The sequence below is a fragment of the Epinephelus lanceolatus genome, chromosome 15, assembly GCF_041903045.1.
Source record: "Epinephelus lanceolatus isolate andai-2023 chromosome 15, ASM4190304v1, whole genome shotgun sequence".
In the NCBI taxonomy this organism is placed as follows: Eukaryota; Metazoa; Chordata; class Actinopteri; order Perciformes; family Serranidae; genus Epinephelus; species Epinephelus lanceolatus.
Genome location: NC_135748.1, coordinates 29,562,940 through 29,585,450, shown reverse-complemented (window position 1 = coordinate 29,585,450; position 22,511 = coordinate 29,562,940). Strand labels below are relative to the sequence as shown.

Here is a 22,511-nt window from a genome sequence, read left to right as displayed (position 1 = left end):
GTGTGATATGAATCCCACACAGCAAAAAGGGACTTTGCCAGTTACAGTGAAACTACTAAACAAAATTACAGAATGTAATGTACAGTAATGGATTAATTGGTTGTGGCAGAAAAAATGCTGGCCATAAATACTATTCAAATTAGTGTTAATAAAAAGGGTTCTTCCACCACCACAATAAAAACGGGACTGGAACTGGACTCCTATTACTCCCCAAAAAGTTTATTTATATGATAAACAAAAATATAAATGCAACCCCCCGGGTTTGCACCCCAGGGTGGGGGGCTGTTTTCTCTGGCTACTCCAGCTTCCTCTCACAGTCCAAAGACATGCAAGTTAATTGGTGACTCTTAATTGTCCGTAGGTGAATGTGAGTGTGAATGGTTGTCTGTCTCTATGTGTCAGCCCTGTGATAGTCTGGTGACCTGTCCAGGTTGTACCCTGCCTCTTGCCCAATGTCAGCTGGGAAAGGCTCCAGCCCCCCCGCAACTCCCAACAGGATAATAAGCGGTTACAGAAATGAATGAATGTGTCAGTGAGCACTTTTCTTTTCCAAGATAATCCATCCACCTGTCAGGTGTGGCACGTCAAGATACTGATTAAAAAGCCTTGGGATGGTCACTCTAAAATGTGCATTTTGATCACACAACACAACACCACAGATGTCACAAGTTTTGAGGGAGCGTGCCATCGGCATGCTGACTGCAGGAACGTCCACCAGAGCTGCTGCCTCTGAAATGAATGTTAATCTCACCGCCAATCTCCAAGTCTCCACTGTTGTTGCTGTGAGTTTGGCAACACGTCCAACCATCCTCACAACCACAGACTGCATGTAACCGCACCAGGTCAGGACCTCCACGTCCAGTGTCTGACACCAGCCACTTGGACAGCTGATCCGCAACCAAAGAATTCCTGCACCAACTGTCAGAAAACTGTCTGCGGGAAGCTCATCTGCATGCTCGTCATCTTCAGAAGGGGTCTTGACCTGACTGCAGTCTGTCGTCGTCACACACTTGAGTGGCCAACTGCTCACCTCCGACGGCGTCTGGCACTTTGGAGAAGTGTTCTCTTTACAGATGAGTCCCGTGTGACCAAAAACGAATATCTGTAGCCCTAGTTATGTGAAATCAATACTCCAGAGTGTCTAATAAATGTCTTTTTTTCCAAGATAAAACTGCACACTTTAGTGTGGCCTTTTACTGAGACCAGCCCGAGGCCAATGTGTAGTAATTACGCTGTTTAATCAGCATCTTGATATGCCACACGTGTCAGGTGGATGGATTATCTTGGAGAAGGGAAAGAACTCACTGACATAGATTTGAACAAGTTTGTGTCCACAGAAATAGTCTTAGATCTTTAACTTAAATTCATGAAAAATGGGAGAATAAACAAAAGCATCTATATTTTTGTTCAGTGTTTGTATAATGTCCCCAGAGCCAGGGCCCCGCCCTTGCCTGCCGCCCGGTACACAATGCACCAAACCCTGTTTCCTGTCCCTGCAGCTGACCAATGGTCATGAGCTCTGGGTAGTGACCAAAAGAAAAAGATCGCGGAAAGAGGTGGCAAAAATTAGTTTCCTCTGTGGTGTGGCTGGGCTCAGGCTTAGAGATAGCGAGGAACTCAGACATCCAGACGGAGCTCGGAGTAGAGCCGCTGCTCCTTCACAGCGAAAGGGGTCAGTTGAGGTGGTTCGGGCATCTGATCAGGATGCCTCCTGGGCGCCTCCAGGTAGTGGTGTTCCGGGCACATCCCACTGGTAGGAGACCCCAGGGTAGACCCAGAACCTGCTGGAGGGATTACATATCTCATCTGGTCTGGGAACGCCTTGGGGTCCCACAGGAGGAGCTGGAAAGCATTGCTGGGGAGAGGGGCATTTGGGGTGCTTTGCTTGGCCTGCTGCCCGAGCGACCTGGCCCCGAATAAGTGGCTGAAAATGGATGGATGTTTATAAAACACTAAATTACACTTTTATTGGTTCTTAAAAAATGTTACTACTTTTTTCATATGTAATGTGAAAACAACAATAAAGCAGGTGTATATCCAGGGTGTCTACAGGTCCTTAAAAGTCATTTAATAGTCTTAAATTTGAATTTGTGAGCTCCTAACTGCTAAAAACATTTGATCTAATTTCATTTATCCATTTTTAATTTATCTTTGTGAAAATGAGTGAAGCCTGTCTTTCTAAAAGTCCACAATTCTAATGTTACAAATCTTTAAAAAACTATAATACTGTCGTTTTACTTCAAACTTGCACTGACCTGTTGGCAAAATGTAGATCAGGGGTGTCAAACGCATTTTAGTTCATGAGCCTCATACAGCCCAGATGGGCCGGACCAGTAAAACCTTCGTCCAATAACCTATAAGTATCATGAGCTTCAATAGTTTACCTTTTTTGTTTTAAGAATTACAGGTACATTCTGTAGATGTTCATCCTTTAACAAAATAATTGAACAGTCTAGTTGTCTAGTGGGCCGGACTGGATCCTTTGGTGGGCCAGTTCTGGTGATTGATTGATTGATGATTTGTCCAAAAATCGGTCCTAAATTTGGTTAAAAGGTGTCTTGAACGTGTCGTGAAAACCATTAAATTTAACTGTCTGATGCCTGTAGACACCCTGATATCAAGTATCACTAGGTTAGAAACAGGTGACCTCAGTATCCATGTGCTTAGAGCTGTGATGTTTAGTAAGTAATGCATTTAAACGAGCCTTTTATGGGTTAAATGTAGTCAACTCTGCAGTTGCTTTGAAGCAAACTGTATTGCACTCAACACTCCCAAACTCCCAAACCTAGAATTATGAGGGGTTTTTTTTTTCAGCCAGAATTATTGAGACACACTCGAACTCTAATTTATCCTCCTTCACTTGGCCTGTCCTTTAGAGAAGCTGGACACTCTGGAGGAGTGGGTGAGAGAGATCTTCAGCAAGGTGCCTAACAAGTGAGTATTGGAGAAGAGGCTCTCAGTCACTGTGATGAGGTGCTGGTGTGATATAGATTGAGTCAGAACATCCTTTGAGACTTTTCTCAAATGTAAATGTCAAGCCTCCCTCCGTCTCTTTCTCGGCTCTCTTTACATCGCTTCACCTCGGGTTTTTTTTATTTTTGTCATCGTACATGCTGAAAGGGATAATTTCTCCCTAAAGTCAAACTGAATTTATGTTTTTCTTAAAGACCTTCGCTTCTGTTTGCTTTGTGAGTCACCGCGGCAGGTTTTTCTCAGAGAATCGTCGTACATATCACTGATGTGAAACCGCATAACCTCCAGTTTTTAATGCTTTGATTTCAATTAAAGGATTTCATGCTCCTGTATGGGCTGATGAAATATCTCTTGTTATTGAGCTCATAAAACATTCTCAAGCCTGATCTCCCTCAGATCAACTAAATTCATTTGCTGAAAACATATGGAAAATTAACATTTTTTTGGAATTTGGCAGAAACAAGATGCTATTTTTGTGATCTCTGACATCTTCAAACGTCTTCAATCAGCATATTTAATCGCTTGTAAAGAAATTATACTAGAACAAGTGTTCTCTCTGTTGTTTTTTTAAATAAGACATTAGATTTTTACAATTAGGAAAAGCATTACAGTGTGTTTAAGACCTGTTTAGTGACATATCAACATTGTTTAATTGATGGTAAGTGATACAGCACAGTCACCTGTTGCTTCCGATAATCATTTTTTTGTGTCCACAGTGGTCTGTCCAAACCAGATTTTTCCGAGATGCTGGATCCCTTTGACACACCAGCCTTTAACCAGCTCTACAGAGGTACTGATCACTCAGTAAATACTGATGACAGCTGGTGAGCTCTGGTTCTGTAGAGCAGTGGTTCCCAACTGGTGGGTCCTGGTCCAAAACTGGGTCAGTTCTGAATGGCTAGCAAACATCTCAAGGTTGAAAGAAAACATGCTTTATTTTGAAGTATAGTCAATTTCCGGCACAGATGTTTTATTTTGAAGTGCTGTTTCCTACTGTAGAGTGAATAACTAATGGACATCTAATTGGCAGAGACAGCGAACTAGCTCGATGGCATGACCAAACGCAAGTATGATGCTGAATGTATTCAACTGTGTGGACCTTGAACTAATGACTAAGGAGAGATCTGGACTCTATGGCTGCACCAGTTGGGAACCACTGCTCTTAATACATGTGTTCAGCCAGGAGATGGTTCATGTACGGAAGCCTTGATTGGGAAGTGAGAAAAAAAATGTCTGATCTAAGTTGTTTTCTCTCCTGTTTTTATGACCTCAGAAGACTTTTCTGCAAGTTCTGCAAGGACTGACTTCATCAGTTCCTTATTTTTCATCTGAGAAACAGTTGGAACAAAAGTTTTGCCAAGTTTCTAAGTAACTTTTCTCACCTTCAAAAACAGGCAAAAAAAACCAGCCTTTGAGCTGGTGAAAACAAAAAAATTCTGAGTTTTTGTTGTTGTAAAACTCATTTTGGCCACAACAGGCTGGAGTGCACCACTAATCCAGGACTCAAAGCAGTGTCTCAGCGTCAAGTTATCTTACACTACTGTTATGTCCTTCTGGCTAGAAAATGTATTTTAATCTGTGCTAATCTCCCATTAATAAGAAGCAAGTTAGAAAAATGATCCTAGCAAAACCAGTTTCACAGAATGAAAAATAACATTAGTAATAATAACAATAATATAATAATAATAATGGAGAAACAAGAAAGGCTATCATCTCAAAACCTTTTTATTTTAACCTGTTCTTAGATGAACAGTGTGTGAGATTTTGGGGGATTTAGTGGTATCCAGCAGTGTAGATTGCAGATTGAAACTAGCTGAAACTGTTCCCGGTTAGCATTCCCTCAGTGTTCATTGCTCAGGAGGTTAATACAGGGAGCTGAATTATCCACAGATGTCTCTTTGTATCCAAAACAAACCAACACGGTGATTAAAACTGGTAAAAACATTGACTAAAGCAGTTTCATGTTACAACTTGGTGTTATTTCTACACTGTTCGGCCCATTGCAGACAGGCTGCTAGCCCAGCACCCGCTAATGTGTGCTCACATTTTCTCTCTGATGTGAGCTGACCTTATTTTTGATCCAACATTTAGAGGTTTTTACTGGGAGCCAAATTATCCGCAGAGGTCTCTGCCTCTCCAAAACAAGTGGACCCAGTGATTTAAACTGGTTAAAACACTGAATAGAAGAGTCAGTGTTTCTCTGATGCTGTTCGGCTTGTTGGAGACAGGCAGTTTGCCCAGCACCTGCAAATGTGTGCTCACGTTTTTAAAGATTATTTTTTGGGCTTTTTGACTTTATTGTAGTGCAGCTATAATAGTGCAGGAAAGTGGGTAAAGGGAGGGGGAATGACGCAGCAAAGGGCCACAGCATGGAATTGAACCCAGGTGGCTACAAACACATTTAGCCTATATATGTAGGCAGAAGTTATCGTTCTGTCATGGTGTTTTCTGTAACTGTGTGTGTGTTTGCAGTTGTCCCTGTGAGGAAAGTTCATGCTTTGAATATCACCTGGGCCCTCCCCCCTCAGGAGAAACACTACAGGTGAGCTACTTACATTGCAGTAGATGTACAGTTCATGGTACAGGGCGCATACATGCAGAGCTAGACGACCAACAACAGACCACACTTTCCCCTGACTTGGAATAAGTTGCATCAACAGTGTTTGTTTCTCTGTTTTTTTTTCCTCATGTCCCTGTCTCCTTCCTCCAGAGTGGCGCCTCTTCATATAAACATAGAATTAGACCAGCCAAAAGATGCCATGCCTTTTCCCTGATTGTAGAGGGATTGCATCAATGTTTTTTGTTTCTCCTTTTCATGTTCTTCCCTCCTCTTTTCAGAGTGAAGCCTCTCCACTACATCTCATGGCTGATTGGCCATGAAGGCACAGGAAGCATCCTCTCAGTGCTCAGGAAGAAGTGAGTGTTATTGCCTCTGTCTGTTTGTTTTTCTGATTTGAGGGCCCTCCAAAACCCAATTAAAAGGTCTTCAATTTACTGGGTATACATGAGCTTTTTCCAGCTCCGAGCGTGGCCCGAGTGTCGGAGCCCAATCTTCAAACTATACACTTTGCCAGCCCACTTGACGATGTGATTCATACATTCTCATCCCTGGATGTGGTTGTACAAGAGCATTTCAGCCTCTTGTTGCTAAGTGGCAAAGTGATGCGACAAACCCTCTGTAGTCCCACAATACCAAGAGCCCATCCAATAGTCCCTCTCCCATCAGCAACACTCGGAGCGTTTGATAGAATATTCCTATTTACTGTGTGTGCTGTTTTCAATTGTTGATAAATGACAACAGTGAAATTTGAGTGTACTCGGTCTCAATTCCCAGCCGAACCAAACTGCCGAGGCAGTGGAGTGGTTGTTTTTATTGAGTTCAGACAATCACAACGTCAAGGGCCGAGAGGCTGGTTTGAAATCGCGCCATCGCTGTCCCCCGCAGTGAAACTGGGGAATGGTCTGTCTATATGTGTGTCCATCACGCACACTGTCGGGAACACCACTGATCAGATGCCTTAAAGTTTAAAGGGCTGTGCCAGAGTTTTCGGAGGTTGTAGAATAAAGATGTGTACTCCACATTACTGCAGGCCATTTTAAAAAGCACACTATACACAGTGTTTCTCATGCATCTTTCCCTCCACTGGTGTCACTTCATTTCAGTGCAGTTTGAGAACTTTCAGATATAAAAACTCGCCAACATCATTCCTACTTGTTTGGCAATGCAGTGCAGACTTTTCAAACCAACCTTTGCTGTTAAGTGCATCATCATACCACTAGATAGAACATGTCTTCATGCAGATAAAAGCAGACATGATGGGATGAATCACCCAGCACTAATAAATTTCACATCTCTTAAAGTTGTTTTTTATGTTTTTAAATGAATGAGAGGCTGCCCCTGCATGATGCATTTTAGAACGATATGGTGTGTTGTTTCTTTATTCTGGGATTTTTAAAGCAGCGCTGACTGCCCCAAAGGGACAACAAATGCGTCTGTAAATCGTCTGCAATAAAGAGGCGTAAAGTGACATATTTTCTGCTTACTCTCCTTCACTTATTTCAACACTCAATGTGCATTCTGTCTAAACTTTATAACAGTGAGTCAATCTTTACCGGTGGAACCATTTTTAAAACCAGTGTTAATTAAAGGACCTAAAACCGACATTCAAAGCATTAATATAGCAGCAAACAACGATCAGCTGTATACAGATATAGTGGCGGTATGGCGTCCTGAGCAGAGAAGGAAGTCAGGCTCCCCGTGTGTGTGCTGTAATGCAAGCTTCACTGATAGTTGCTGTGGAGGACAGTTTGGCAGTGTGTGCGTGTTGGTGCACGTGAGTAGAGGTGTGCTATATCATCTCGTTCAGGATAATACAGGTGAAAAATTCATGTGGAAATTATTACCGACTCTGCAGTGGTTCCAAAAAGAGGAGCAGCTTCAGTAGTGTGGAATAAACTATGGCGTCCTGAATGTTTTATGAACAGCCCCGGACGTCTCAGACTCTTTAAGCAGCTTACCGCTCAGAGGGAACTCATTCAGCGGCTCCTCTGGCAACAGCACAGCGTCTCTCCCTCTCCTCTCTCGCTGTACGCACACAGGAGTCGGTGTCGTCAAGTGATTTTGTCATCAACCTTTGGTAATGTAAACCTACGTCGACAAAAAGAACGACATATATGTGAATGTGTGATAGTTGTGGTATCATAACAGCCTGTCACAAGTTACAGCGTGATGATTAGAGGAGAAATGGCAGAGCATAAAGGTCCAGGTGGGAAAAAAACAACTCAATCATTTAGGATTTTACTAAAAGAAGGAAATCACCTTTTGATTTATATATACAGTACAGGCCAAAAGTTTGGACACACCTTCTCATTCAATGCGTTTTCTTTATTTTCATGACTATTTACATTGTAGATTCTCACTGAAGGCATCAAAACTATGAATGAACACGTGGAGTTATGTACTTAACAAAAAAAGGTGAAATAACTGAAAACATGTTTTATATTCTAGTTTCTTCAAAATAGCCACCCTTTGCTCTGATTACTGCTTTGCACACTCTTGGCATTCTCTCCATGAGCTTCAAGAGGTAGTCACCTGAAATGGTTTCCACTTCACAGGTGTGCCTTATCAGGGTTAATTAGTGGAATTTCTTGCTTTATCAATGGGGTTGGGACCATCAGTTGTGTTGTGCAGAAGTCAGGTTAATACACAGCCGACAGCCCTATTGGACAACTGTTAAAATTCATATTATGGCAAGAACCAATCAGCTAACTAAAGAAAAACGAGTGGCCATCATTACTTTAAGAAATGAAGGTCAGTCAGTCCGGAAAATTGCAAAAACTTTAAATGTGTCCCCAAGTGGAGTCGCAAAAACCATCAAGCGCTACAACGAAACTGGCACACATGAGAACCGACCCAGGAAAGGAAGACCAAGAGTCACCTCTGCTTCTGAGGATAAGTTCATCCGAGTCACCAGCCTCAGAAATCGCAAGTTAACAGCAGCTCAGATCAGAGACCAGATGAATGCCACACAGAGTTCTAGCAGCAGACCCATCTCTAGAACAACTGTTAAGAGGAGACTGCGCGAATCAGGCCTTCATGGTCAAATAGCTGCTAGGAAACCACTGCTAAGGAGAGGCAACAAGCAGAAGAGATTTGTTTGGGCCAAGAAACACAAGGAATGGACATCAGACCAGTGGAAATCTGTGCTTTGGTCTGATGAGTCCAAATTTGAGATCTTTGGTTCCAACCGCCGTGTCTTTGTGAGACGCAGAAAAGGTGAACGGATGGATTCCACATGCCTGGTTCCCACTGTGAAGCATGGAGGAGGAGGTGTGATGGTGTGGGGGTGTTTTGCTGGTGACACTGTTGGGGATTTATTCAAAATTGAAGGCACACTGAACCAGCATGGCTACCACAGCATCCTGCAGCGACATGCCATCCCATCCGGTTTGCGTTTAGTTGGACGATCATTTATTTTTCAACAACACCTCCAGGCTGTGTAAGGGCTATTTGACCAAGAAGGAGAGTGATGGAGTGCTGCGGCAGATGACCTGGCCTCCACAGTCACCGGACCTGAACCCAATCGAGATGGTTTGGGGTGAGCTGGACCGCAGAGTGAAGGCAAAGGGGCCAACAAGTGCTAAACACCTCTGGGAACTCCTTCAAGACTGTTGGAAAACCATTTCAGGTGACTACCTCTTGAAGCTCATGGAGAGAATGCCAAGAGTGTGCAAAGCAGTAATCAGAGCAAAGGGTGGCTATTTTGAAGAAACTAGAATATAAAACATGTTTTCAGTTATTTCACCTTTTTTTGTTAAGTACATAACTCCACATGTGTTCATTCATAGTTTTGATGCCTTCAGTGAGAATCTACAATGTAAATAGTCATGAAAATAAAGAAAACGCATTGAATGAGAAGGTGTGTCCAAACTTTTGGCCTGTACTGTATATATATATATATAGATCCCAGGGGACATTTTTTGTATTTGGGAGCTGTTTGAATGTGTAATTTGTGATATTATTTTGCTGCAATTCTATGTTCTTATCTTTATAATACTTTTGTTTTACTCATTTGTCACATCGTCAAGAATATTGTTATCGCAAAAATACCCTGAAATATTGTGACATTAACTATGGGCCATATCACCCACCCATACACATGAGTGAGTTAAAAACAGTTAGCTCTGTTAGCCGCTAGCAGTGTTGCCAATTAAAGTAGCAAGCACTAGCTCCAAAAGTCACTAAAAGTAGCCAGATGATGTCTTAGGCTTATTTGCATAGTCCATGGTGACATCATCGCGCATTAATGTAACATTAAAACTTTGCTGAATTACATCCAATCGAAAAACCCTCAACTAAACATTTGAATGGCATGAGAGCTATGGCTGCTTATTCTATAGTGCACCACATTCTCATGCTTCCAATCCAGACAGCGTCCTTAGACTGTCACTACTCCCATGGCGTGCTGTGTCTCCTCTCCTCCTGCCTGTCCAACACCTACTGCACTGTGTAAGAGGAGACAGGGGGAGAGCTGTGGACTGCCATTACTCTGAGCAGCATGCATGGGAATGAATTACAAAATATTTAGGGCTGCCCCCAAATCTTCCTAGTCGACCAATAGTCATCATTCAGGGCCATTAGTCGACTAGTCGCCCGCATGTTTATGATATTTAATCTAATTATTAAATGATATATTTTGGGCGGGGCAACACAATGGTTTGAGTTGAAGGTGTGAGAAAGAATAGTATCAGTAACATTGTTAACACTGTGCTACATTACAGAGAAATACAAAACCGTACTAATGAACCTTCATTAATATAGGGCTATATTTTATCTACAAGTGCACGTCACACACTGAGCGAGCCGCCTGTTAATGACGCTGTGGGCTAATGGGCATGTAGCTACTTCCATGTTTCAGATGATACGTCACGTTTGTAGTCGACCAATGAAGATGAGTTTACATATCACCTTGGGTTCGTCCTTCACCTTCTCAAAATGATCCCACACTTTGGATTTCCTGCCCGACATGTTAATGCTAATAGAGTTTCACATTTGATTGTTTGTTTTTTTCTGTGACTAAGCGACCAATGAAAGCGTGCCAACTAATGACCTTTCTGGTTGGCTAACGTTTGGTCGACTATTAGGGGGCAGCTCTAAAAATATTTCTCTCTTTCTCCGTGATGGTCTGATTAAGCCGCTAATTTTGTTGCTATTTGCTTTTTAGAAATTAAGTCACTAAGAGGGCGTATGTGTGTTTTTGTGTGTGTGTGTGTGTGTGTGTGTGTGTGTGTGTGTGTGTGTGTGTGTAGGTGCTGGGCCCTGGCTTTGTTTGGAGGAAACAGTGAGACCGGCTTTGACCAAAACACCACCTACTCTATCTTCTCCATCTCCATCACCCTCACTGATGAAGGTTTCCAAAACTTCTACGAGGTAAAGAAAATCTTTCGCTTTTTTGTTTCCAACTCTTCTTCTGGTCATTATTCTTTCATCCTCTGCATACATGGAGACTCTGTGACTCTGGCCTGAGCAGAGGAAGTCGGGCAAAAACAAGCACCATCCAAGTCATTTGTTGTCAGATCACAGAGAATCATTCATCATCCATTCAGCAGAGACTGGTGGACGTGTGCGTTAGATGTGCCCTGCACGGACCCAGCTGGCCCGTTTGTCTTGTTTGTCATGGACTTCAAGGAAGCAGTGTTATCAGTTGCTATGACAATGCGTAAAACAGGGAGGCAGTTGGCGATTGTTCAACAGGAGTACTGTTTTCTAATAATTAATGAAAAAAAACAAACATTTCCATCAACAAACTTGCATTGATAACTGTATAAATGCTACAGCAGCCTTGAGGATGCTGTTTATTGTGATCAAGAGCTCTTCATCACCCACTCTTTCATTCAGAGAGGATGAACCTGCAGTTGTCTGGGTCACAGCGAGCTACTTTACTGAATAATATTTCTGAGTAGTTTTTTCTGAAGCACTCCAAAGGAATAGTTTTGATTTGCTTTCCTGCCAAGAGTTGGAGGAGAACGTTGACACCACTCACATGTCTTTACAATTACAGTTCCTACTGCACACTCTGTGACATGCACCCATTGCATCTGTAGCAATTATTACAGCATGCATGTCTTCCTGTATTCTCCTCTGACTGACTGAGAAGTGTTGTACACAGTCAGTAATTATTACTCTTAATTCACAAAGGTGGAGGTGACATTTTCACTTACATGTTAGAATCTCTAAAAGGGGAATAAAGGTGAATAAAGACACACATTACTTTCACATTTACTATTTAAATGAAGACACCTTTTTGAAATGATTGTCGTAGCTTGTTCTAATGACTGTAATCAAATCAAAACTGGCAGCCTCGGCTTGAATGTTCACGTTTATAAAGCTTAACAGTAGCTTTCACTTAACCTTCATCATTAATGGAGGAAAAGAGGAATTTTATAGTAATTATACCGACAAATTGAATGTGGTTATGATTCATTAAAGTGGAAGGACATTGAAGGGGACCTATTATGCTCATTTTCAGGGTCATGCTTGTATTTAGGGATTCTACTAGAACATGTTTACATGCTTCAGTGTTCATAAAAACATATTCCTCATACTGTCTGTGCTGCGATACCTGTGTTCACCCTCTGCCTGAAACGCTCTGTTTTAGCGCCTGTCTCTTTAAGCCCTCTCTGGAAAAGCCTAATCAGCTCTGATTGGTCTGCGTGTCGGGTTCTTACGCATCTGGGTCAAGGCAAAGGTGCTATATAACAAAAGATAACACATTACAAGCTGCGCCAGTGGTATGAAATGGTATACACTGCTGGTCTCCTTAGTGGGTGTGGTCTCCTCTTCCCTCACATCCCCCCACTTCATTTTGAAGTGTTGTAAATGTTGTGTGGATGAAGGAAAGTAGGGGGGGCTGGAGCCTATCCCAGCTGACACTGGGCGAGAGGCAGGGTACACCCTGGACAGGTCACCAGACTATCACAGGGCTGACACATATAGACAGACAACCATTCACTCACATTCACACCTACGGACAATTTAGAGTCACCAGTTAACCTACAGTACAGGCCAAAAGTTTGGACACACCTTCTCATTCAATGCGTTTTCTTTATTTTCATGACTATTTACATTGTAGATTCTCACTGAAGGCATCAAAACTATGAATGAACACATGTGGAGTTATGTACTTAACAAAAAAAGGTGAAATAACTGAAAACATGTTTTATATTCTAGTTTCTTCAAAATAGCCACCCTTTGCTCTGATTACTGCTTTGCACACTCTTGGCATTCTCTCCATGAGCTTCAAGAGGTAGTCACCTGAAATGGTTTTCACTTCACAGGTGTGCCTTATCAGGGTTAATTAGTGGAATTTCTTGCTTTATCAATGGGGTTGGGACCATCAGTTGTGTTGTGCAGAAGTCAGGTTAATACACAGCCGACAGCCCTATTGGACAACTGTTAAAATTCATATTATGGCAAGAACCAATCAGCTAACTAAAGAAAAACGAGTGGCCATCATAACTTTAAGAAATGAAGGTCAGTCAGTCCGGAAAATTGCAAAAACTTTAAATGTGTCCCCAAGTGGAGTCGCAAAAACCATCAAGCGCTACAACGAAACTGGCACACATGAGGACCGACCCAGGAAAGGAAGACCAAGAGTCACCTCTGCTTCTGAGGATAAGTTCATCCGAGTCACCAGCCTCAGAAATCGCAAGTTAACAGCAGCTCAGATCAGAGACCAGATGAATGCCACACAGAGTTCTAGCAGCAGACCCATCTCTAGAACAACTGTTAAGAGGAGACTGCGCCAATCAGGCCTTCATGGTCAAATAGCTGCTAGGAAACCACTGCTAAGGAGAGGCAACAAGCAGAAGAGATTTGTTTGGGCCAAGAAACACAAGGAATGGACATTAGACCAGTGGAAATCTGTGCTTTGGTCTGATGAGTCCAAATTTGAGATCTTTGGTTCCAACCGCCGTGTCTTTGTGAGACGCAGAAAAGGTGAACGGATGGATTCCACATGCCTGGTTCCCACTGTGAAGCATGGAGGAGGAGGTGTGATGGTGTGGGGGTGTTTTGCTGGTGACACTGTTGGGGATTTATTCAAAATTGAAGGCACACTGAACCAGCATGGCTACCACAGCATCCTGCAGCGACATGCCATCCCATCCGGTTTGTGTTTAGTTGGACAATCATTTATTTTTCAACAGGACAATGACCCCAAACACACCTCCAGGCTGTGTAAGGGCTATTTGACCAAGAAGGAGAGTGATGGAGCGCTGCGGCAGATGACCTGGCCTCCACAGTCACCGGACCTGAACCCAGTCGAGATGGTTTGGGGTGAGCTGGACCGCAGAGTGAAGGCAAAGGGGCCAACAAGTGCTAAACACCTCTGGGAACTCCTTCAAGACTGTTGGAAAACCATTTCAGGTGACTACCTCTTGAAGCTTATGGAGAGAATGCCAAGAGTGTGCAAAGCAGTAATCAGAGCAAAGGGTGGCTATTTTGAAGAAACTAGAATATAAAACATGTTTTCAGTTATTTCACCTTTTTTTGTTAAGTACATAACTCCACATGTGTTCATTCATAGTTTTGATGCCTTCAGTGAGAATCTACAATGTAAATAGTCATGAAAATAAAGAAAACGCATTGAATGAGAAGGTGTGTCCAAACTTTTGGCCTGTACTGTACATGTCTTTGGACTGTGGGAGGAAGCTGGAGTACCCAGAGAAAACCCACACTGACACAGGGAGAACATGCAAACTCTGCAAAGAAGGGCTCCCCCACCCTGGGTTCGCACCAGGAACCCTCCTGCTGTGAGGCGACAATGCTAACCAATATATAATACAACAATATGTACAGTACAGATTTAATCTTTGCTTCTTGTTTTGTCGCTTGTTTTTATCCTAATATCTGATATCAACCCGAGTACAAGATCATATCAGTCTAATAGCATTCTCTTTTCCTCCTCCAAAAACAGTTAAATAATAACAATAATACTATAATAACACAACAAAACACAGTTTTATTTTATGTTTTAACTTTTAACTTGTAGTTTTCACGTGTTAGTCTATTTAAATTTCTGTTTATCCAGTTAAAAGGCTACATCAGCAGCACTGTAGTGAAATTAGACCAATGGTTCAGTACTAATAAGAGACTTTGTTGCCAGATCTCGGGAGAGCGTGTTGCTGAGACAGAGACATGTCTCGAACAAAATAATTTGTCTCCTGATTCGTCTCTCTGAAAAATGTCATTTTAGTGTTAACTATTCTGAAAATATTTGGCTTGTGTTATCTGGGTCCAGTATTAACTTTGGTGACTATAGCCCTGTTTCCACCGAGCAGTATGGTTCAGTTCATTTCGAATACACATTTTTTCCGTTTCCACTGTGAAAAGTTGTGGATGGTACCAATGGAACTGTTCTGTACAGTCCCCATTTTTGGTCCCCCCTCTGTTGGGGTACCTAGCACACACATCTGGTACTAAAACGTGGAGCTGTGAACACTATAGTCTGATTGGTCAATAGAGGACGGTCACTCTGCTCAGGGCTGAGTTGTGGCTGGTTTTGAGGCTCATGTAACCTCTGTTCATATAGTGGAGAGGTTTACATATATATTAATATACTGTAACTAAAAAATGAAAGATGTTTTGCTGCCTCCAGCAGCAGCTGTAGCTGTAGAAAAATAATTCATTGGGCCAAAGGAATTAGACCAAGGACCACTGCCAGTCTCCTAAAGGGGCGGGGCAGTGGTGAAACCAACATTAACAGATTCAGGAAATGAATCTCAAGTGAGCCGTCTGGGTTTATCGATGATGTCCGTTCAAGGCTATAAAATGAACACTGACACATGCTCTCTGACCCCAGTGGAGATATGGGGCCTTACAGATGTGCAGTGTAACTGGAGCTGTGATGTTGGACGGCGCTAGAAATGAAGGGATGGTGTCCCCTCGGGTGCTCTTTGGGTGTGCTGCTAAGAATCTTTCAGTTATTGCAGAATGTAATTCTCACCCATATCTTTACCTTTCTATATAAAATATATTCAGACTCAAGGCCGACTGTGGACGCCTCAGTGAAGCGAATCAAACATCCCATGCTCTATGATAGTGCAGCAGCTATTGAGGCTTTCGGCATGTGCAGAACAGATTTTACTGTGCATGTGTTGTACCCCAACGATACGACGCTGTGACTTCTCTTTTTAACCTCCTTGATCTCGGTGTCTCTGCACGCTGTTGGAAGAAGTTTGCCTTCAGGGCTATCTGCTAAAAAGCCTTCTCTCGGTTAGGTTTAGGAAAAAAATAAATCATGGTTTGGGTTAAAATGAATAGCTCTCTACCAGAATAAAGCACAGTGATGTTGACAGGTTTAGTGCAGCGAGTCCCCGGGACCCACAGGTGGTCATTTGAGTGGATTCCCAATAAAATGTGTGTTAACTGACAAACTGTAGTGTTAAACTTGTGGTTGTAATTATGGTTGTGTATATGTATCTGAATATACAGGTGCATCTCAAAACATTAGAATATCATGGAAAAGTATATTTTTCCCATTATTTTTTATTAAAAAAGTGAAACTTTTTTACATTCTAGATTCATTAAATAGAAAGTGAAATATTTCTAGTCTTTTTTTTTTCCAATTTCAATGATTACGGCTTACAGCTCATGAAAATAGAAAATCCAGTATCTCAAAATATTAGAATATGACATAAGACCAGTCAAAAAAATAATTTATAATACAGAAATGTCGACCTTCTGAAAAGTATGTTCATTAATGCACTCAATACTTGGTCGAGGCTCCTTTTGCACGAATTGCTGCATCAATGTGGCGTGGCATGGAGGCCATCAGCCTGTGGCATTGCTGAGGTGTTATGGAAGCCCAGGTTGCTTCACTAGCGACCTTCAGCTTGTCTGTATTGTTGGGTCTGGTGCCTCTCATCTTCCTCTTGACAATACGCCATAGATTCTCTATGGGGTTCAGGTCAGGCGAGTTGGCTGGCCAATCAAGTGCAGTAATACCATGGCCAGCAAACCAGTTACTGGTAGTTTTGGCACTGTAGGCAGGTGCCAAGTCCTGCTGGAAAAGGAAATCAGCATCTCCATAAAGCTTGTCAGCAGACAGAAGCATGAAGTGCTCTAAGAGCTCCTGGTAGACGGCTGCGTTGACTTTGGACTTGATAAAACACGGTGGACCAACTAGCAGATGACATGGCACCACAAATCATCACTGACTGTGGAAACTTTACACTGGACTTTAAGCAAGTTGGATTCTGTGCCTCTCCACTCGCCCTCCAGACTCTGGGGCTTTAATTTCTAAATGAAATGCAAAATTTACTTTCATCATCCGTAGTAAGATCCTACATTGGTGAATCTTACTATATAATGACGAAAACTCTGTCTGTGTGTTCCACATTTTTCTCCTCACTGACTTGGTCAATCCATGTGAAATTTGGCACAGTGGTAGAGGGTCATGGGAGGATGCGAATGAAGCAATACTACATCAATTGGCCAAAGGGGGGCGCTATAGCAACCGATTGAAATTGCAAACTTTGAATGTGCATATCTCATGCCCCGTATGTCGTAGAGACATGAAACTTTGCACAGAGATGCCTGTCCTCATGAGGAACAAATTTGCCTGAACAACCCATAACTTCCGGTTATATAGATTTTCCGCCATTTTGAATTGTTTTGAAAAACACTTCAAATCGATCTCTTCCTAGGAAGTTTGACCGATCTGCATGAAACTGGGTGAAAATAATCTAGGGACCAATATCTGAAGTTCCCTCTTGGCAAAAGTTGGAAAACTTACTAAAACTGAGCTTCTATAAGGCAATGACTTTAACTATCTGTCTTTCAATGTGCTACCTCAACTACTAATGTACAGTTTTAGCCCACTAACTATCCCACTATTGGCAATGGTACTACTGTACTTTCAATAAAGCAATCGTACTATCAAATTCACAAAAACTCTGTCTGAATACATTGCTCTTCTTAATGGGTTCAGTTGACTATTTAATCTGCAATTTCCTATGACCTGTATCCCAAACACACACCATGTGAAACTGTACGTGGGCAACTGTGCACTCAATGGGTATGGACTAGTTCAGGTATATTTTACGAACCTAAAAATAAAAGGTAATGGTCTGCTTGCGATTCTCGGTGACTTCTGTGCTGCCCTGTTACCTTTTCCAGGAAATGGCAGCACACGGAGCTTCAGACAGCCGGGAATACGAGCAGGCAGGCGGGTGATTGATTGACTGATTGACTAATTTCGCTTTATTGTCAAAAAAAAGTGTCCCAGGATGTCAGTTGTTTCACATAAATACAAAAATACAAAGAGCATTTAACCAAACAACAAAATCATACACAAAAGCTGCTAATCACCACAGACATAACACAAAAAGGCTGCAGTGCAGCATTTCACCCGTTACCTATTACACTCAGTGTTTGACCCAGGCTTCTTAGAAGCCACACTCTGATTTAGTAGGTTGACAGACTGAAGAACAAATGAGTTCCTCAACCTGTTCAATCGAGCCTGTGGGACTCTAAATCTTCTGTGTGATGGCAAATGTGACGGGCGGGCAGGTGTCTGTGCAGAGCACCGGAACAAAAACACCGACACATCACTGACAGTGTGACAATAACATCCCAAACACCCGTTTCATGCTCAGTGGTTTCTGTGACATGAGAAATACTTTTGAAATAAGTAAAGTCATGTGAAGCCACTGTTTTTAAATAGATATGTGCTTCACAATGTCACATTATCTGGGAAAATAATAGAGTATGCACTGAGAGTACATTTACCTTTCAGATTTGAATGCATCAGGGACGCAGGATGCAACGACACTGAAGGCAGACGTCTCACATGTGCTCCCTGCATTGTCACTACAGCCGAGGAGTGACTGTAACAGAGAGTAACGGCACTTTGTACCATGAAAAATCACCAATATAAGCTTGCAAACACAACCGGACATGTTCCAGCAGGAAAATAATCCAATATCATGGAGAAATAAACATCAGCAACCAACATTACATGTTTCCCTGACATTTGCGTGTAGCTACATGTTGCAGCATATAGGATGTAAACATTTGCAGTAGTGCGCCTGGAGCAGATGACCATATAAAGAAATAGGTCACGAGCAAATGTCGTCTTGTTGCAAAGGTAGAAAAAAATATAAACAGTATATTTAGAACGCTCTGAAGCCTCACAGGGATTATTTTTACATATATTAAACTCCTTATTTGAAACTTTAGCCTCTAGAGCTGCCCCCTGACTAAGACTTTTCCTCGTCGACCAGTGGTCGTCATTCAGGGCCATTAGTTGCCCACATGTTTATGATATTAATTTCAGTATTAAATGATATATTTTGGGCGGGGCAACGCAATGGTTTGAGTTGAAGGTGTGAGAAAGAATAGTATCAGTAACATTGTTAACACTGTGCTACATTACAGAGAAATACAAAACCGTACTAATGAACCTTCATTAATATAGGCCTATATTTTATCTACAAGTGCACGTCACACACTGAGCGAGCCGCCTGTTAATGACGCTGTGGCCTAATGGGCATGTAGCTACTTCCATGTTTCAGATGATACGTCATGTTTGTAGTCGACCAATGAAGATGAGTTTACATATCACCTTGGGTTCGTCCTTCACCTTCTCAAAATGATCCCACACTTTGGATTTCCTGCCCGACATGTTATTAACTAGCCTGTGGAATAACCGCAGGTACCAGCCCTGGAAATTAGGGGCCGAACACATGCAGCATCTTTAACCGCCTGGAAAACATGAGGTCGGGCGCTGGGTGCTACTCTTGTGCCTTTTTTGTGCCAGCTTTCAAGAGCATGGCGTTGTGTAGGCATGTAGGCCTGTCGTCTGTGGGCCAGATGTAAAGCTCTGGGTAGCCCTGCACTAACATGATCAACTTTTCCGTATTTATCAGACTGAATATTTACAGAAGAAGGGAAAGATATTTGTCGGCTGTGATTGGTTTGTAACGTGACTCCTGTCTGACTGCTGAGCGTGGCCACTTCCTGTGTCTGTCCTTTCAAATTAAATTCCAAAATGCTCCAGTCATATAGGTTTTGATTTATTTTGACATGGTGCAGCTCCTAATAGAGTTTCACTTTTTTTTTCTGAGACTAAGCGACCAATGAAATCTGCCGACTAATGACCCTTCTGGTCGACCATTAGAGGGCAGCCCTATTGGCCACGACAGAAGATAAGGAAAAGCGATAGGTCCCCTTTAAAGTTATGACATCTAATTTGTGTGTGTCTTTCACAGGTGACCCACCTGGTGTTCCAGTACCTGAAGATGCTGCAGACGCTCGGACCCCAGCAAAGGCACTCTCTCACACACACACACACAGTCTCATTAAACACAACAGAGACGTACTTGTAAAAAGAAAACAACCCTTATACTCAAAGAAAACTTCAATATTTTGTCTTTTGGGTGTGTTGTAGCGCAGGAGCTAGTTAATACTGCATTATACTGGACAGGTTTATGTGCTGGGTGCATTTGTTTGTTTTCTCATTTATAAATTTATAGCATTTTTTGTTTTTGTTATGTTCCCTAATCTGTTTTAAGGAGCTCTGATGTTGTGACATCTGAGCTCCCGTCTGCGATGCATAAAGGTAATATTTCAGTCTGTTTGTTCGTGCATTCAGAATATATGAAGAGATTCAGAAGATTGAAGCCAACGAGTTTCACTATCAGGAGCAAGTAAGAATTCAGATATTTATGTGCTGCTGTATTTGATGCTTCTTCTTTTTTTTTGTTTTGTGTGGTGTTGTTTTTTCCACCAGTGAGAATGATTTCCTCTTTGTCAGATTGACCCTATAGAGTACGTGGAGGACATTTGTGAGAACATGCAGCTGTTCCCTAAAGAAGACTTCCTGACAGGAGATCAGTTGATGTTTGAGTTCAGCCCAGAAGTAAGTAGTTCAGTAGTTCGGGGAGTGAACCAGTTCAACGTTTTATTCTAAAATCCTATATTTCCTTTTTTTAGAGAAAGATGTTAATGAAACGGGTCACTCAAAAGTGGGAAAATATAGACATTTTCTCCCGTCTGATATGTTAATGATTTTTATAGCCAGCACCTTTTATGTGCCAGAAATATATTTTTCTAGAGTTGTTAGTGCTGTCTTTGATTGGTGGGTGTTGTTTTGCATCAAACGTTACAGTCTAATTGTGTCTTTGCATATTTTCTGTGATGACAGTAACTTATGTTCTGTTTTGCTGCCTCTTATTGTGATTGACAGCCAAAGTTGTTTTCACATAAACAAGTAATTGAGACCCAGCAAAAAAACAACAACTCTCCCCCTTTGCTGAAACTTTATTTTCTTGCGTGTGTGTGTGTGTGTGTGTGTGTGTAGGTGATCAGCGGAGCTTTGTCCCTCCTCACCCCTGAGAAAGCCAACCTGATGCTGTTGTCACCAGAACATGAGGGCCAGTGTCCCCTCAGGGAGAAGTGGTTTGGCACTCAATACAGCATGGAAGGTGTGTTTCTGTGTGTGTGTGCGTGTGTGTGCGTGTGTTTGTTTACTGTCAGTGTAACAGCTCCTTCCCACAATACAGGCATTCAGTGAATACATTGTCTTTTTCCCCTTGTGTGGTGATATTCAGCCTGATATACAATGCAGCCAGCCGGCAGCAGAAATGTCAGCATTTATCTCTGTCTTTTAGCAGGCGAACAATAGTGTTGGAATAGCATTAAAAAAAAAAAAAAAATAAGGAAAAAAAGTACAAAACCAATATTTCATTTTCGTCGGAATGACGTCTTCAGGTCACTCTATTCCAAACATGAATCTGAACTGCAGATATTTCTTGTGAGCTGATAGATGTATGCTCTTCACACAGACATTCGGCAGGAGTGGATGGAGCAGTGGACAGGAAACCTGGAGCTCAACAGTGAGCTCACACTTCCTGCTGAAAACAAGTTCATTGGTGGGTGAATAAACAAGTACTGTAACTGTCTCAGAATTATGTCAGTCGAATTGGATTTGGCCGTTCAGCTTGAATTTTCGACTGTTTGTTCCTTTTTCCCCCCCGGAAGTTTGAGTTTGACAGGGTTCGACGGGATGTTTAGTGTGGCGGAGACATTCACGGTTTATACGCTACAAGTTAGTGTGGGCCACCTATGCTAACGACAACTTAGATATCAAACAAAAGCCAGATACTGTATCGTACTAAGTTGCTGTGAGCTGTAAATTCACGATGACTTCTCTGCAAAAGGCAGAGGATAACGTTATCTTGGAGCCTGACCAGGCAAAGCCTCTCTTCCCCCAGCTGCCTCCATTTCACTTAGACCCACCTGGCTCTGGGTCTGCAGCTGCCTGTACAGAAAGGCAGCGTGAAAGTGGGGAGCGCTCACTCTGCAGTCACATCTCGGGAGCAATGTCCCCAGAACTACACTGACAAAAAAAAAAAAAAGACTGCTTGACTTGAAGAATCTCAGTCGACTGAGGGGTTTCCAATTGATAAGTCAAATCTGAAATGAGTTCAGTAAGATGATCATGAACAAGACTTATTCCTTATTCCTATCGCAATTGATTGCGCTTTTTTTATCACAGGTTTAAAATGTCATAAATTTGCATTTCTAAGGTGTGTTTTGAAATCTATATTGACAAGGTGAAGCGATTCTTACCAGAGTGTTTTGATTGGGAATCAAATGAAGAAAAGAAGTGTCCTTTACTGTCATGACTTTTAGATTGATTCCTTTAAAATCAGTGCTGCACTAGTACAACAGTGCTGTTCCAAGAGACAGAACAGCAGCACGCAATTAACACACTGAGACCGATTTACTGTAGACCCATTTTTGTCCTTTTTTGGGGGGGAGAAGGGATCTTTTTGGGGAGATAGCAGGTGAACAGTATATGCCACGTAGAAGTGGTTTCTATTACTTGAAAGCTGGAAACCTGAGGAATAATTTAAGATGCAGCTCAGCACCGTGATTTATTTTCTAGTCATAATCCATAACAAACGTTGCCAGCAAAAACGTGCAGAATTTGTGCCCAAAACTGTCTGGGACTAACATAAAGTGGACATGT

At 42.1% G+C, this 22,511-nt stretch overlaps 1 protein-coding gene across 1 annotated transcript in view; it reads left to right on the top strand.

Annotated features, from left to right (window-relative positions):
• LOC117267131 (nardilysin-like) overlaps window positions 1-22,511 on the top strand; it is a 50,606-nt gene that overhangs the window by 13,470 nt on the left and 14,625 nt on the right. Inside the window, exons 9-18 of the mRNA XM_078175166.1 lie at window positions 2,877-2,934; window positions 3,690-3,763; window positions 5,446-5,515; window positions 5,812-5,889; window positions 10,783-10,903; window positions 19,747-19,805; window positions 20,130-20,184; window positions 20,292-20,396; window positions 20,838-20,961; window positions 21,322-21,408. Coding sequence (XP_078031292.1) covers window positions 2,877-2,934; window positions 3,690-3,763; window positions 5,446-5,515; window positions 5,812-5,889; window positions 10,783-10,903; window positions 19,747-19,805; window positions 20,130-20,184; window positions 20,292-20,396; window positions 20,838-20,961; window positions 21,322-21,408 — 831 coding nt within the window. The remainder of the gene's footprint in view (window positions 1-2,876; window positions 2,935-3,689; window positions 3,764-5,445; window positions 5,516-5,811; window positions 5,890-10,782; window positions 10,904-19,746; window positions 19,806-20,129; window positions 20,185-20,291; window positions 20,397-20,837; window positions 20,962-21,321; window positions 21,409-22,511) is intronic.